The 15884-nt window shown below is 36.5% G+C and overlaps 2 protein-coding genes across 5 annotated transcripts; one reads left to right on the top strand and one right to left on the bottom strand.

The window, feature by feature from the left end:
* Window positions 1425-10068, top strand: LOC18596330 (ATPase 10, plasma membrane-type). Its single transcript, XM_007024737.2, has 22 exons — window positions 1425-1656; window positions 2252-2325; window positions 2423-2542; window positions 3187-3285; window positions 3408-3545; window positions 3747-3881; window positions 4028-4207; window positions 4621-4827; window positions 5033-5152; window positions 5432-5551; window positions 5648-5770; window positions 6335-6439; window positions 6615-6759; window positions 7191-7352; window positions 7591-7829; window positions 8203-8235; window positions 8351-8432; window positions 8529-8689; window positions 8786-8959; window positions 9050-9232; window positions 9318-9487; window positions 9615-10068. Exons 2-22 carry the CDS (start codon window positions 2260-2262, stop codon window positions 9709-9711), a joined length of 2859 nt encoding a protein of 952 aa, XP_007024799.2. The 5' UTR covers window positions 1425-1656; window positions 2252-2259; the 3' UTR covers window positions 9712-10068.
* Window positions 10080-13789, bottom strand: LOC18596329. Of its 4 annotated transcripts, none has more exons than XM_018123488.1 (6): window positions 13658-13789; window positions 13013-13439; window positions 12392-12636; window positions 12224-12257; window positions 11297-12021; window positions 10080-10895 (listed from the first exon to the last, which is right to left on the bottom strand). In XM_018123488.1, exons 2-6 carry the CDS (start codon window positions 13353-13355, stop codon window positions 10638-10640), a joined length of 1605 nt encoding a protein of 534 aa, XP_017978977.1. In that variant the 5' UTR covers window positions 13356-13439; window positions 13658-13789; the 3' UTR covers window positions 10080-10637. The 4 variants fall into 4 exon arrangements, with proteins under 4 accessions (XP_017978977.1, XP_017978976.1, XP_017978975.1 ...); XM_018123487.1 differs by having other exon boundaries at window positions 13663-13789; XM_018123486.1 differs by having other exon boundaries at window positions 13667-13789.

The raw sequence follows: 15884 nt of genomic DNA, 5'->3' as shown, positions 1-15884 counted from the left end.
ATATTGATGAATCATCATAAATATATACATTAATTATAAATAAAACTTAAAAGGTTAAGAGATCTAATAGACACATTCATTTATTCATAATAAAATGAACATAAAATCTGTTACAATTAGAGTCTATGAACTTTTTTGTTTTTGGCAATGTTAAAACTTAGAATCAAAGTCGAGAAGCTCGAGCTTGAAATTATATTGTCGAAACGTTCCAATCTTGGTGGGGCTGAGTCATGACTCATGAGGGAGCCAACTGTCTGCTCAACTTGGGCCAACGGCTTACAAACTTTAGATCCAAGTCTGGTAAGTTTCCACTTTTCAGGCCCAGCAAGAACTAAACTGGCCCACGTCCCACATGTATCAGTTGCCTTGAAAAAGAAATAATTTAAATTATAAGGTTCAGGATATACATAATAAAAAGACCCAACATGCGGTAATATGAATATTAATGTACGATCTATTATCACTTAAATAATGATGTAACATGGCTCTTAAAGTCTACTGGACACCAGGAACAGTGAAATATTGAATAGTTTATAGCTGGAAACAAAATTTGTTTAGCGCGTTCCATGTTACTACTTCATGCATATGAATGAAGAAGATGCTACATCTCTATGACATTGGATAAAATTTGACCTACCCACATCTACTTTCTGTTGCAATGAAGGACCAAACCATTTAGAATGGTAAGTTAAATTTTTTGGATCTTTTTTCATTAATTTTCAATTGGTAGGATATGATAGTGACAACAATATTAAAATCGCAATCACACGTATCTAACTAGTTGAGCCTCCTAATCAAAGCACCAACCTTCCTTTGTTACGTTATTTGATCCACTATTATTTGATTTTGAGCTTCACGAGATTAATTTTATCATGTTTATATTAAAAATCACATAAATATATTTTTTTTATTCAAATTTAACTCAAATGAATATAAATTAAATGATTTCATGTCAGAAAATAAGAATTTTACCGTGACTATGATGATGCAAAAAGTTTCAAAATCATTGGGGAAGATTGAAATTGCATAAGTCAATTACCACATGCCACGCATCACCTACCCACTAGTCCCTGATAAGCCCAAAACATAAGAACTTGAATAAAATAAACGTGGAAATTCCCACAAGGCAGGAGACACCGACCTTTTCAAACAGTTCCCAATCTGCCACTACTTAATTTGTTTGATAGATGTCCTACAATGTCCAGCTGTCCACATATCAGAGTTTTCCTCTCTCTAAAACGTTAAAGTCCAAACATATCTGGGCTTTGGGTTTTGGGTCTTAGGGACCGTTAGGTTTGGAAGAGCAAGTTTTGAAAGGTAGTTGGAGCAAACGGTCTTTTTTTCTTTTTCCGGTTTTCAGCTTTCTTGGCTTCTAACTAGGAACTGGAAATACTTGCCAATCCTATTCAGAAGAAGAAAAAAAAAAAACCTAGAGGGTGGCGTGAGATTTAGGATCAGGTGTTGTTCGTGAGATATGCCAACCACTGGTCAGCCAAACAAACATGGCTTACTGTCCCTTTTTAAGCATCTCACTTCACTTGTCTACCTTAGCTTCTTTTATCCTACTTCGCAGTCTCCTCAACAAAGCAAAGGAGGAAGCGAAGCTCATCACTTTGCAGGCTTTACTGCATTACCCCTCACTGCTTTCCGATAAAAGTATGTCTTCTGTTTGTTCTTCATAGCCAAAACTGATTTCAAAGCTATTTGGTTGTATATGAGTTTTTCTTTTGTTAAGACTCTGATCCGTAATTCTACTGTTGTTTTTCTGTAATGTGATGCGATCTGATTGCTGTTATTTCAAAACTCCTGTCATTAACACATGACAGGTCAGTAGCTTCACATAGGGCACTGAAAGTTGAAAATTTCTTATAGTTTATAGTAGTAGTTTTTCGTTTTGAACATACAGAGTTTGAATGCATTGTAACTTTTATGACTTTGTAGGAATTTGGAAAGTAGAAATTTGATTTAGTTTGATTCTCAGTCTGAGTGAAAGGTTATGCATAAACTTATTGCTGGGAATCTTATCAAAGTGCAAGTAGTGTGGTAAACTTGTTTCCCGAACAGAATTTACCTGGTAATTTGAGGACATGATATTGCCTCACTTTTCAGCAATGATATGATTCCTGATCTCATATGGTTTTTTGTTTATGGAAATTAATTATATGCAGCGATTGATAGATTTATGTTCAAACATGTGTAATGCTGATGAATAACATCTTGGCCTATCTTGGCTTGGCTCCTTGTTTTACAGCTTGAATCATGAGTGAAGAGCTTGAGAAACCTTTGCTGGATCCCGGGAATTTCAACCGGGAGGGGATTGATTTGGTGAGCTGTACTAAAGCAGATAACTGACATTTTCAGCATTTTGGAATTTGGAATTGTGTGATACTAAATCATTTTTCAAACACTCTGTTTCTAAAAGGAACGCTTACCACTAGAGGAAGTTTTTGAGCAACTAAGAACATCCCGAGGGGGACTTACATCTGAAGATGCTGAAGCTAGATTGGTTATCTTTGGTCCAAATAAGCTAGAAGAGAAGCCGGTAAGTACCAGTATTTTGGAAATATATAGTTCCCAATTTCCAATTAGTTCATCATTTCTTGAGTAATTCAAGCAAGTAGAGGAGTCCCTAGAACAGAACAGCAGTGGAACGAGATTCTGTTCCATTTTATAACATCCAAAGCTTGCACTAGAGTAAGATCTTGTCATCTGTTAGCGCTCCAAAATTATCACTAGATTAAGATCTTGTCAAATTAGAAATGTAACCATTCATGACCTGAAATTGGAAAGATCCTTAATAGGATGGAGCTGGGATATGGAGGTAGTTTATTTAATTTCTGTAGAAGCACTGTGACAATGCACAGTGGAAATTACAGAATCAAGTCAAAAATAGCTTTCCTGACCAAATGGAGTTTCAAAAGGGTCTAAAGTTCATTCTCCCAAATGTTCAGTAAACATTGATAAGCATAAATTGACTAGGTTTCTGTTACTGATATGTCAAAAGTCATAGACTGTTTCATTTCCCAAATCCAAAAAGTGCAAGGGAAACATATAGAAAATACCAGTTTCTTGGCTTTTTTGGGCCACATTACTTTTTAATAGCCATTTTTGGTATCTAAAGCAGCTTATTTACATATTTATCAAGTTGGAGTAGATGACTAATTTCCAGTTTCCATTCCGATGCAGGAAAACAAGTTTTTGAAGTTTCTAAGTTTTATGTGGAACCCTTTGTCATGGGTTATGGAAGCTGCAGCCGTGATGGCAATTGTCCTTGCTAATGGCGGAGTAAGTTTTATCTTTCACTAAGCACTTTTCAGAACTTGAATTTCTATTTCAAGTTCTTTTTTCCTGTTTACTTATGTTATCTAATGGTTATCCTGATAGCTTTATCTGTTTCTTTGTTTCAGGGTCAGGGTCCTGACTGGCAGGACTTTGTAGGGATTATATGCCTTTTGTTCATTAATTCAACAATTAGTTTTATAGAGGAAAACAATGCTGGAAATGCTGCAGCAGCACTTATGGCTCGTTTGGCTCCAAAAACAAAGGTATGCCCCTTCTTTTTGGTGCCCTCAATTTACGTTTGTCTGCATTAATTTTATTTTCATACAAGAATCTGTCATTCCCTCCTCTGGAGAGGAATGCCTACGTACCCTTTCACAGAACTCTAATCTTCTGGTACTTTATAAATTTCTTTAATGCCTTTGAGCATAAAGCAATATGTCAATTTGCACAATCTTTTTATGCAGGTTCTCAGAGATGGGCAGTGGCAAGAGAGAGATGCAGCTATTTTAGTACCAGGAGATATAATTAGCATAAAACTCGGGGACATCATCCCTGCAGATGCTCGCCTTCTTGAAGGAGACCCTCTTAAAATTGATCAGGCAAGTGCCTGTTATAGAGTAAAGAACATGCCATCCGATAGGCTTCATGGTCACTTTTATTATCCTTTAATATTTATCACATTACTATTTGATTTTTGCATTTATTCTTATCAATGAAGAGATCATGCTAAAATTTTTGTTTGCAGTCAGCCCTTACTGGAGAATCACTTCCAGTCACCAAGAGGACAGGAGATGAAGTATTTTCTGGTTCAACTTGTAAGCATGGAGAGATTGAGGCTGTGGTTATAGCCACTGGTGTTCACTCTTTCTTTGGAAAAGCGGCACACTTAGTTGACTCCACAGAAGTTATTGGACACTTTCAGCAGGTGATCCTAGGACACTAATAATTTTCAGCCTAACAATTTCTAACTGTTACCAAAATTTCCTCCATAAATGATCCATCGGCACTCATCAGGATGTTTTTCAGCCTTTTGTTAATGAATTAACCATAACTGTTACCTAAAATCAATCTTGATGAGATTACCTTCACAGTTCTAGTAATGAATAGATTCCACTTGTATGCGTGGCATTTTTATACTCTTGGGCGTAGGTTAGAATCTTAGTTTTTAGCATTCATTTTCTGAACAGTGGTTGGAACTCTATAATAGTTGATAAGATATTTGGAACTTTGTCATATTTAAGGAAAGACTGCACTACGCCAGGCTAAAATTATAAGCAAACAATAAATGAAACTGAATTGAAGTATAATCTGATACAGTTTGCATCATTCTTTTTTCAGGTCCTCACTTCCATTGGGAATTTCTGCATCTGCTCTATTGCTGTGGGGATGGTTCTTGAAATCATTGTCATGTTCCCTATACAGCACCGTTCATACAGAGATGGAATCAACAACCTTCTTGTTCTCTTGATTGGAGGAATCCCTATAGCCATGCCAACTGTACTATCTGTTACTCTGGCAATTGGTTCTCATCGACTCTCTCAACAGGTGCAACTCTTGAGAGCTATAAGCCTGCAATGTAGTTATTGTAACTAAAGGTTTTCCTGAATGGTTTCTGTTTTCTCGCCTCTAATTCAATGCCCATGATTTTCTTATAAAAATGAGCAAAGCATTCAACAAATAGCACAGCAACACACTCAAATACTTAATTGTGACTTTTTTGCAAATCTCTTGTTTTGGTTCATTTTTTAAGGGTGCCATTACAAAAAGGATGACTGCAATTGAAGAAATGGCAGGAATGGATGTCCTCTGCAGTGACAAAACTGGAACTCTGACCTTGAATCGCCTCACTGTTGATCGAAACCTTGTTGAGGTACAATAGCTGACTTCATATCCATGGATTATAGTTATCCACGCATCGTAGAGGAAATAATAAATGATTTGAGTCTATTTGAATAACATTTTTGACGATAGCAGGAGAGCCATGATGTTGCAAAACGTTTGGAAATGAGATGACACCTAGTGATGTATCAGTATTGATAATTCAGAACATGTAGCTTTTTATTTACTATAAAAGCGTATGTACTCCGCTGTTCTTGCAATGCCTCAATTTTCAGATAAAGGCTAACAGCAAAGCTCACATCTTGTGCAGGTTTTTAGCAAAGACATGGACAAAGACATGATTGTTCTGCTTGCAGCAAGAGCATCAAGACTGGAAAATCAGGATGCTATTGATGCAGCCATCATTAACATGCTTTCAGACCCAAAGGAGGTAGATATAGAAAATGTTCAATTTCAAAATTCTGTTTTTCTGTTTTTTCTTTTAGATGTTTATGTTCAGAGAATGAAAGAAACCTTGTATTTTCAGGCTCGTGCAAATATCAAAGAAGTCCACTTTCTGCCATTTAATCCGGTGGACAAACGTACTGCAATTACATACATTGACCCTGATGGTAATTGGTACCGTGCCAGCAAAGGAGCTCCTGAACAGGTACCCATCTGCATGAAGAGAGTTGACTCACGATGCCATGATAACTGGTTGCTAATTTTTGCTAGATGATAATCCTAATTTGAGTTTATATTGGAACCAGGTTAAAAATATTTCTATGAGCAAAGCAGATCCAAAGACGAAGTAACTAGATAAAATTCGACCATAAATTTTTAGAGATGGTTTATTTCTGTTGCATAATCACCTTCAAATACCATGCAATAAATATATCCCTGTTTTTTATTCTAAAGTATGAATGCTGATCAATCTTGTAAATGCTTGGCCCTTACATTTTGTATTTGCTACATTAACTTGGGCTTAAGTTTGCACTAAACGTTTTATGAGGCAACAAAATCCACTTTACTATCATTAGAATTGGATTTTCTTTTTATTTTTCACTTTTAAGTGTTACCCCTATGTTCCTTTAACTCTTCTCAAGTTCGGTGTAGCTTTGTTTTAACAAACTAGTTTGGGCTGTCCTATAGCTATTTGGTTATGGTTAATGAAGTTGCAACTGAGCAGGACATTTACTCCTCTTCTTCTTCTTCTTCTTCTCCTCAATATCAGATACTAAGTCTTTGCCGAGAGAAAAATGAGATTGCTGGAAAAGTGCATGCTATCATTGACAAATTTGCTGAAAGGGGCTTGCGGGCTCTTGGAGTTGCTTTTCAGGTATATTATCTTTCTGGATGAGGTTGTGGTTAAGCCAATAAAATTTAGTTCAGAAACTACTTGTCACCGATGATATCAGTACTGACACAGAAAAATAGGACAAGGATTTGAGTTTCCACTTATTCTTCAAATTCTTTTCTAACATGTTCATTAACTTGAATAATTATCTTCTCAGGAAGTTCCAGAAAGAACAAAGGAGAGCCCTGGAGGTCCCTGGACTTTTTGTGGGTTGCTGGCTTTATTTGATCCTCCAAGACATGATAGTGCTGAGACCATTCGTAGGGCCTTAAACCTTGGAGTTTGTGTAAAGATGATTACAGGTACAGATGAATTACTAATGATTTCAAAAGGGCTTGCTAGGTTAAAATCATCAATTTCTAATATTACTAGACTAGTCACTTTGTCTAGCAGTATTTACTCCACATGTTTTGAGTTTGTGTTTTTCATGAGCTTCTATAAGCTGTCTGGAATAACAAGTTATTCTCCTCTTATTTCAAGAGCAAGACATAAACATTATTCACAGTAGCATATTTTGGGCATTGAAAAGAAAAAGATCAGTCCATGTTATCATCTAATGGAATGTGATGTGTTTGTTTCAAATGCAGTTCTAGCATGCTACACTTAATTTACCTCACTTCCTTGATTTAAATCAGGCTGAGGCTGAACTCATAGACTAACTCAAGATGCTTTTAACTCAAGGAGCAGCATTGTTGTAGAAAAATGCTAATCTGTCCTGTATGTACTAATATAGGTGATCAGTTGGCAATTGCAAAGGAGACAGGAAGAAGACTTGGCATGGGGACAAACATGTATCCTTCTTCATCATTGTTGGGTCGTGATAAAGATGAGCATGAAGCTCTTCCAGTGGATGAACTTATTGAAAAGGCAGATGGCTTTGCTGGAGTATTCCCTGGTATTTATCAGGAAATATAAGAATATTTATTCAATCACATTTAGCAAACCACTTTTAGAGAAATAAATTCTAAGGATTGAGTAATAATATTGCAGTAAGTGCTCTCTGGTACTTGCTGGTGAAGTGATGACTAGATCAATCGCTTAAAAATTGATGAGATACACGTATTTGTCTGTCTACTGTCATTCCTATTTTTATGTCTTCATCCCCTGACTTCATATTTCTTTACAACTTTCAGAACACAAGTATGAAATTGTAAAGATTTTACAAGAAAAGAAGCATGTGGTCGGAATGACTGGAGATGGTGTGAATGATGCACCTGCTTTGAAGAAAGCAGACATTGGAATAGCAGTGGCAGATGCTACAGATGCTGCAAGGAGTGCTGCAGATATAGTCTTGACTGAGCCTGGCTTAAGTGTGATAGTCAGTGCCGTCTTGACTAGCAGAGCTATATTCCAAAGGATGAAAAACTACACGGTAGAGTATCAATCTTTTGTTCCGAATAAAAACAGCGTTTATATCTTTTGTAATGAAATCCTGGCAACAGGAAATGTACTCACCCAGACTACAAGTAATACTCAATCATCAAGCATAGCCTTATCACTGGCTGACTTTAAGATAAGAGATATTATAACTAAAATACCTCAAAGGCTCGTCACACTGCAAATTTTTACACTTCAATATGCTTCCACTAAATTGATAGTTACCAAACAAAGCCTAGCCTTGTTGGCTTTCACTAACTTGTTAAAACCTTAATTTTGGAGTGAAAGTCAGAAGTTAAACATTTATCTTCTATTAATACCTAGATTCTCAAATTGATAAACCTGACTAGCCTGTTTGAAATGTGCAGATATATGCTGTCTCAATAACTATTCGTATTGTGGTAAGTTAAATAACTTTCAAAAACTTCCAACTGTTCTGTTTACTTTTTGGACTTACTGCTTGCATGTTAGGTTTTAATACTGATCTGTTGTTAATAAATAACTGTACTATTGCAGCTTGGTTTTGTGCTTCTTGCTCTGATATGGGAATATGACTTCCCACCTTTCATGGTTTTGATAATTGCAATCCTCAATGACGGTAACGTTTCAATCTGTGACAACCTTTGCTTTGATTTTTAATCAGGAACATCAGGGCTTCATAAATATGAAAAGTTTATTTTGGATTTTTAATCAGGAACTATCATGACTATTTCTAAGGATCGAGTAAAGCCATCTCCAAGGCCTGACAGTTGGAAGCTTAATGAGATATTTGCAACTGGCGTTGTCATTGGAACCTATCTTGCTTTAGTTACCGTCCTATTTTACTGGATTGTAGTTGACACTGAGTTCTTCGAGGTATTTGAGCTTATTATAATCTTGTTTCCTCTTTCTCTCCCACTACCGTTGTTTTGGGAAAATAATTCTGTTTCCTGATAATCTGTTTTGCTGTAGACTCACTTCAATGTAAAGTCTATATCCGACAGTAGTGAGCAAATTTCCTCTGCAGTATATTTGCAAGTTAGCATAATCAGCCAGGCTCTCATCTTTGTTACTCGCAGTCAAAGTTGGTCATTCCTTGAGAGGCCTGGTGCTCTCTTGATGTGCGCATTTGTGGTGGCTCAACTGGTAAAGTTCTACGCAAAATTTGTCTGTTAAGAAACAATGGCAAAGCAGGCGAAGTTTTAAACCATTAATTTTGTGTCTCTTCTCATTCAGGTGGCTACCTTAATTGCTGTGTATGCACATATCAGCTTTGCTTATATTAGCGGCATTGGATGGGGATGGGCTGGTGTTATATGGTTGTACAGTTTAATTTTCTACATACCTCTGGATATTATCAAGTTCACAGTTCGGTACGCCTTGAGTGGAGAAGCCTGGAACCTCCTATTTGATAGAAAGGTTAGTGTACTGTTCCCGGTTCGTACTTGTTAGGGTATAAAATCTTTTCTTGAAGAGACCTTTTCATTCTCTCCATATGCAACAGACGGCTTTTACTTCCAAGAAAGACTATGGGAAAGAAGACCGGGCAGCCCAATGGGTTCTTTCTCAGAGGAGTCTACAGGGCTTGATGGCTGCAGACTTGGATTTCAATGGTAGAAAATCAAGATCTTCTTTGATAGCTGAGCAGGCCAGGCGGCGTGCTGAAATAGCCAGGTAACTTCGATTTTTCTTGATGCATTAGCTTATATTGATATATGAATTTCTTCTGCATTAGCTGAAAAACTAAGCAGGGAACATCTTTTGAATTGAGCTTGTTGATATGATCCTTGAACTTTTGCAGACTCGGGGAGCTACACACTCTCAAAGGTCACATAGAATCGGTTGTGAGGCTCAAGAATTTGGATTTAAATATGATCCAATCAGCTCATACTGTCTAAACAACAACGTGAATATTGTATTACTCAGTTTTCGAGTGGACGTAAATCTATCAGCAGTTGCTTACATAAGAATTTTTGCGTATAATCCCAAAAGAAATCAGGATTTGTTCAAGAGTCACTAAAATGGAATCAGGGTTCTTCGGAATGACGAACTCGTTCTTTTGGCTTCCAAGGCTGGCAATGCATATCAACAGGCTGATCAACTCCTGTCATCTCTTAGTATGTGTTGCAAATTTTTTGATATAGAACAGGACTACTTGTCTAGAGATTTCAATATTTTTCTTTTCATTTCCAGAAATTTTTGTAATATTTGGTCAATCCCAATACAATAAGCTGCCTGACACAGTGGAATTTTTACTTTGATGAGCTTTTTTTTTTTTTTAATTCTTCATGGTTCAGAGCTGGAACTAAGCATTATCTGATGTGACACTGAGTCATGATCTGCAAGTGCTGCTCTTATATGGCTATTTATGGCATCTACTCTGATATGGTTTAGTGCTCATCTCATCTCATCAGCGTCGAGTACTTAAAATTTTCAACTGAGGTGGTGCCCTAGTTTAACAGCAGCAGGTTTCATGCAATAATTCTCACATTAGCACACATTTGAGTAGTGAAACTTTTTTATAGTAACAAAGAATATGAAGTGAACATCAAATCTTTTCTGCAACAAATTCAATAGTTGACAAGTACACTGGTAGAAACTGTAAGTACAAAGCTAATAATGATACACGAAAAAAAGGGACTGCACACTGAAATGCAAACAAGAGAAAAAATTTCTTTTTTGAAGAAAAAAATAACCTTACTTAGGAACAGAAATAAATTACTAGACAGCACAACATTATCACACCAATTACCAGTTGACCTCATTACTTTATGATTGGAATACTTGCAGGCTTATCACTAAAATCGTTGGGAAGAGAAGATTCTTAGTAGGAGGACATCTGAATAGTGCGCAACTTTCCCAGCCTCACAGAGTTGACATAATCTGTAGGGCAATGTGCTGCTATACCGGGCATTGCCAATCCTAGTATCCTGAGAAATATGGAGAACCATCCTTCCTTATACTCTGGCCCATGGGTGAATCCCATTGTCAAACTTCTTATTAACTCCCAAACCGCATTGAGATGTTCCGTGATCAGATGTGTTATCCCAAAGTCATTTTTATTTGGCTCCTCATCCATTATCTGTAAACAATAACAAACAAAAGAAGAAGCCAACTCAATATGATGAAGGTTATGAAGCATTTATCACAGAAAAAAGTTGCACCGTCATGTCAAGCAGTAAATACAACTCAACACAAGCCTATTTCATGATATCTTCAATTTATATCTACATAAATGATATTTATGATAGGAATTAGGAAGCAGTAGTTTGCAGTGTTAAATAAGACCTTGATTCAACCAACAGTTTAAACAGTTTTACCAATTTAATTAAACATGTGAAGCGTATCAACGGATCAATATAAAAGCATGGGGTGTTCCAGATTTGATACTAAACCCATTTGTCTTGACAGAATATCAAGGGAACAAGGTATAATTTAAATATGTTAAGAAAAGGTGTAAAACAGGTGGGGATAAGTGAAAACCTGCTCAATATAACAGCTGTTGTAGTAAAGGCACACCCCAAAATGCTTATACAAGAAGTTTTCATCATCATAAGGCAACCTGGGCACCAGGTCATTACAGTAAACTACTCTGAAGTACTTGGGGACCGGGTGATCTAAATGAGCTTCCATGAACCTCCCAAGCTGTCTGTTCCCAACCCTTGGCTGTCCAAATGTGTATACTCCCAACAACTTTTGAACTAGCTTCATCTCCTCATGTAGCACCAGCACTATTGGAAGCAAAATAGCAAGAGCCCCTCCTAAACTATGCCCAGTGACTATATATTTTGCATTCTTGTGCTCTTCAAGCAAGCTCTTGAGCTTTTGTCTCACCAGATAGTATGCAGTCATCTCCACCATTTCTGGCAGGATGTCCTTGTTACCAATACCAGCAGACCTTTCAGAGTGGCCATCTGCATTTGAGGAGTTTACTTCTGCAGCTTCTGAACAGGTGTGCTTTGTCCTCTTCTTCTGAAGGTGATAATGAAAGGTAGCAGTATCTTCTCTGTTGCCCAAACCTAATGCCTCCAGAAATCCCATATGAATCTTTCCTAGTTTTGGAATTTCATACCAAGAGTAATCAAAATCAGTACACCAATCGTCAGCATCAAAAGGTTCTGTGCCCCGAAAGCTGATCAATATTAGATTTGCATCCTTAGGCTTGTCGCATAGCATAAAAACTTGAGTGGATTTCTCCTTTTGGTAATCTATAAATGATTGCCAATCAAAGAGGGAATTAATATACCATTAAATGTAAGGGGGCCTATAAAACAAACAAATTTGACTCTAGGGAGCATAAAGAAAATAATCAAGTACACAGGGAAATATCCATAGGGAAGTGAAACAAAGAACTCCAAAGTCTCAACAGATTCCGGTTAACACAATTCACATTCAGAATGCATCTCTTACCATCCCAGCAGTTGTAGAAGTCCACGAAGTGCATCTGCATATGTCAGGTGTGTTGATTGCAAAGTCATTAGTTGCCACCAGAAGTTGGTAGAATTCATGATTGAATCGATGATTACCAGAACAACATAATTGAAATTGAGGTCAGAGAAGAGGAATAGAGTGGCTTGCCTTCCAATGATGAACCACAACATTCCTAATAACTTCAGCATTCTCATATGCTAGCTTGGATGCCATCATACATAGGTCCATTGTTGCTCGGTCATCCAATTCAACTTTTCTGACTCCCTCCCCTGGAGCAGAATTATGCAAATCTTCCACTAACTTCTTGCCCTGGTAGAGGTCTACTCGCTCATCTAAGTGTCCAATACTACTAATAAAAGTCTCAGTGCCTCTCTTTGGTATAACTACGTCTCCTGCATCCCACAGTCATCTTACTAACCATAAACGCCATAAGTTTGACAGAATTTGCAGTTATGATATATTAAATTATTAATCTTAAACAAAGTGTAAAAAATATATTTTATTATAATGACGACCAAAATCAAGGCAATCTCAACTGTCTAGGGCATTTTGATATATTGAAAAACAGTGTCAAATTCAGAATTGGAATCCTGAAAATGCTTTTTTTTCTTCAATCACATATGCAGCAGTCCACCTTAGTTACAAAATATTTGTCACTTTTTTACATGCTTCAATCTATTTACAAATATGACATATATATGTAAGCAATATTACACGTGTATCTTACTGAAAGAGAAAGGAACAAAGAGACATTAGAAAGAGAATTACCATGGAGAAGGTTGTGTAACAAGCCAAAGATGGAGCCATTCTGAGAAATAAGATTGAGAAAGAAGTCAACCACATAGCCAGTGAACTCCATGGGCTTGCTAAATAAGTGAATGATCTTGCGTGCTACGATGGACACCAAAATGACCCAACGGCGGTCAGCCGCTTCTCCACTCACCAAATCCTGGTCTGAGCTTTCCAAGAACCTTACCCCACTCTCTGTGTCACCCCACAATGAGTACCTCATCAGGTCCCAAATCCCACCCTTCTCTGGCCTCACAATCAGGTACCTGAGATCATCATGCAAACCATCGTTCATGTCTCGGAACTCGGTGCTACTAGCCATGATCGTGTCTTTCTCTTCACTTTACTGAATCTCAAAGTGTTTTGTTTCAGGTTTTGGGAACTTCAGATCTTCGGATGTTTGTTCCTCTAAGACACACGGAAGAACATTAATTGATGTGTCACATAGAGAGCGGCTATCATTATAACCTGTCAGGAGAATGGGCTAAGGATTGGTCACGTGTGCAATTTTAGCACAACTCGGAAAAGTTTCTATGAAAGAGAATTCTAATTCCCGGTTCTTATGTTACAAGCCTCATATATGTGAGAATGAAAACAAATGTACAGTAAAGAAGCTAAAGATACCGTACTAACGATGAGTACTGAATTCTTCTCTGCAGACAATCAATCAGAAATTCCGAATAACAGATTGCGGATAAATACACCCAGAATCTGAAAATCGTCATCACCACCAGCATGGCTCGACTCCACAATGCCACCAGCATGGCTCGACTCGACAATGCCATGCCGTATGTGGGCCTTAGGCCTTAACAACCTCACGTCCTGACCCCACTATCCATATTTCTTTCTCGACTATATCTATATAGGACGAAGAGGAATTGCATTTCTTTCTGATAGGAGAAAAAGAAAGGCTCATGTCATGCACACACCACAAGCCATTTTTTCCTATAGAAATTTTTTTGCTTTTTTTATTCTTAGACTATAATTGTTTGTTTAGATGGGAGAACTTGATTTTGCACCTATGGGTAATTTAATTAATGAGGCTATGCTTGGGGTGATAAGGTTTTTTTACCCAAGATTTCTTCCTAGTTGCAACCTGGCGATATCAACTTAGGCAACAATTTGCGGACTACAATTCTGTAATAACTGCCGCATACTTATTACACTATTGTACGTTACTTTCTTTTGACAGACAAGAATCGGGAAAAAATGAAAAAAGCTTAGAAGGAAAAAAAAAGGCTAGAATTCGAGAATTTAGTCTTGCAATTAAAGGTTTAAAGCTCTTAACAAAAAATAAGTAAATATTTAAAGCTGTAAGAAGATTTAAATACTTTATTTATTGCTTTGATTTTAACGAGTCAGATTTTGATATTTTATAGTTTTGTAAATTAGATAGATAAAGTTTATCTTCGCAAGATTACCATTTGTATTTAAACTTTTGCGAGCTTTGATAGGAGTATTTTGGCATTAATTATAAATTTTGCAAGCTTGAAATATTTATAATGTGTTGGAAATTTAATTCTTTTGTAAAATGTATCATTTGAAGATATTTGTGGGATTTTGATTTTTGTTTTGATAAGATATTTGTTGCTTTACATGCTTATAAGATTATTTCATGAATACATGATACTATCATCTCTTAAATCTTTAAGTTTGAAATGAGATAATTTAATAAATTGCTTTGATATCAATCACGAAAACTTACACTCAACATATCAAATATTATTCATTTTAATTCAAAAAGATTTTGAAGTTTTGTATAAGAAAACATTTCATAGGTATATATTTCTACAAATTTTTACAATTTTTTAACATCAATCGAGACTTCACAAATTCCATTCTATTCTCTCAATATAACATCTTGATTTCTTAAAACAAAAACCGTGAAACTAACTTAAGCCAACAACAGCGTAAGGAAAAAGTAAGCATTAGCATGGAATTATAGAAAAACTGCCGTAGTTCAAAATGGAACACAATGACAGAATGACCAATCTACAAGTTGGCATCATTTCTTGAATGGCTCTCAAAGCTTGCACCATTAAACTGCTTGTGTACGTATTGAGAGAAAGGGTGAGATGCGTAGACGTATTGAAAAACCTAAAAACAGTAAGTTGTTGATTTGCATTAGAAATAGTACAAATCTAGTTTGTTGAGACTATGATGTTTGCTTTAGTAAGACCTCAGTCATTGGCCAATTCACTAGCAATATTTGGCACCCATGTTCTCATCTCAGGTAAAGAAGCGAGATGTGCAAAATTTAAAATTGTTCGAACCCAAATTTAGTCCAAAACTGAATTTTAATAAATTTGGATTTTGAAGATCCGAGATTCAACAATGAAAACCTCTGCCAAGTCCATAATCTTAAAAGAATTCATGTCATCTGCCACAACGACTCATTTTTGAAGTAAAATGGAAACTTCGATAAATTATACACAAACAATAAAATAGTCATCATTCAGATCAAAAGCATTAAACAATCGCTCTGCTTGTTTCCAAACTCAAATCTTCTTATTTCTAATTAATCTTTTAGGATGAAAGGAGAACATGGGAGCTAGCAAAGCATTACGTACGTTATCAATATTGCAGTAACCAATTTCCAAAATGAAGCTTGTCAGTACGTTTTGTACCAGAAAAAGCAAATATGAGTTGAAAAGGAGGGGGGAGAAAAAGAGAAAATGTATGGCTAAGAATAGAAGAAGCTTCCTAAATCCTAATCCTGTGTGCGTACGCAAGATGTAAAATTGGGCTGCTTGACCAGAGCCTGGCCCCTTTTTCTCCAACAGTTTGAAAGTTTAAGCCTTGCCCTTTGAACGAAGCAAAACTTTGGGGCCCCAAAATTAGACTCAATCTT

Source organism: Theobroma cacao, chromosome 6 (genome assembly GCF_000208745.1).
Source record: "Theobroma cacao cultivar B97-61/B2 chromosome 6, Criollo_cocoa_genome_V2, whole genome shotgun sequence".
Classification (NCBI taxonomy): domain Eukaryota; kingdom Viridiplantae; phylum Streptophyta; class Magnoliopsida; order Malvales; family Malvaceae; genus Theobroma; species Theobroma cacao.
Note: the sequence above shows the minus strand (reverse complement) of the source record. Positions and strands in the feature narration are given on the sequence as shown.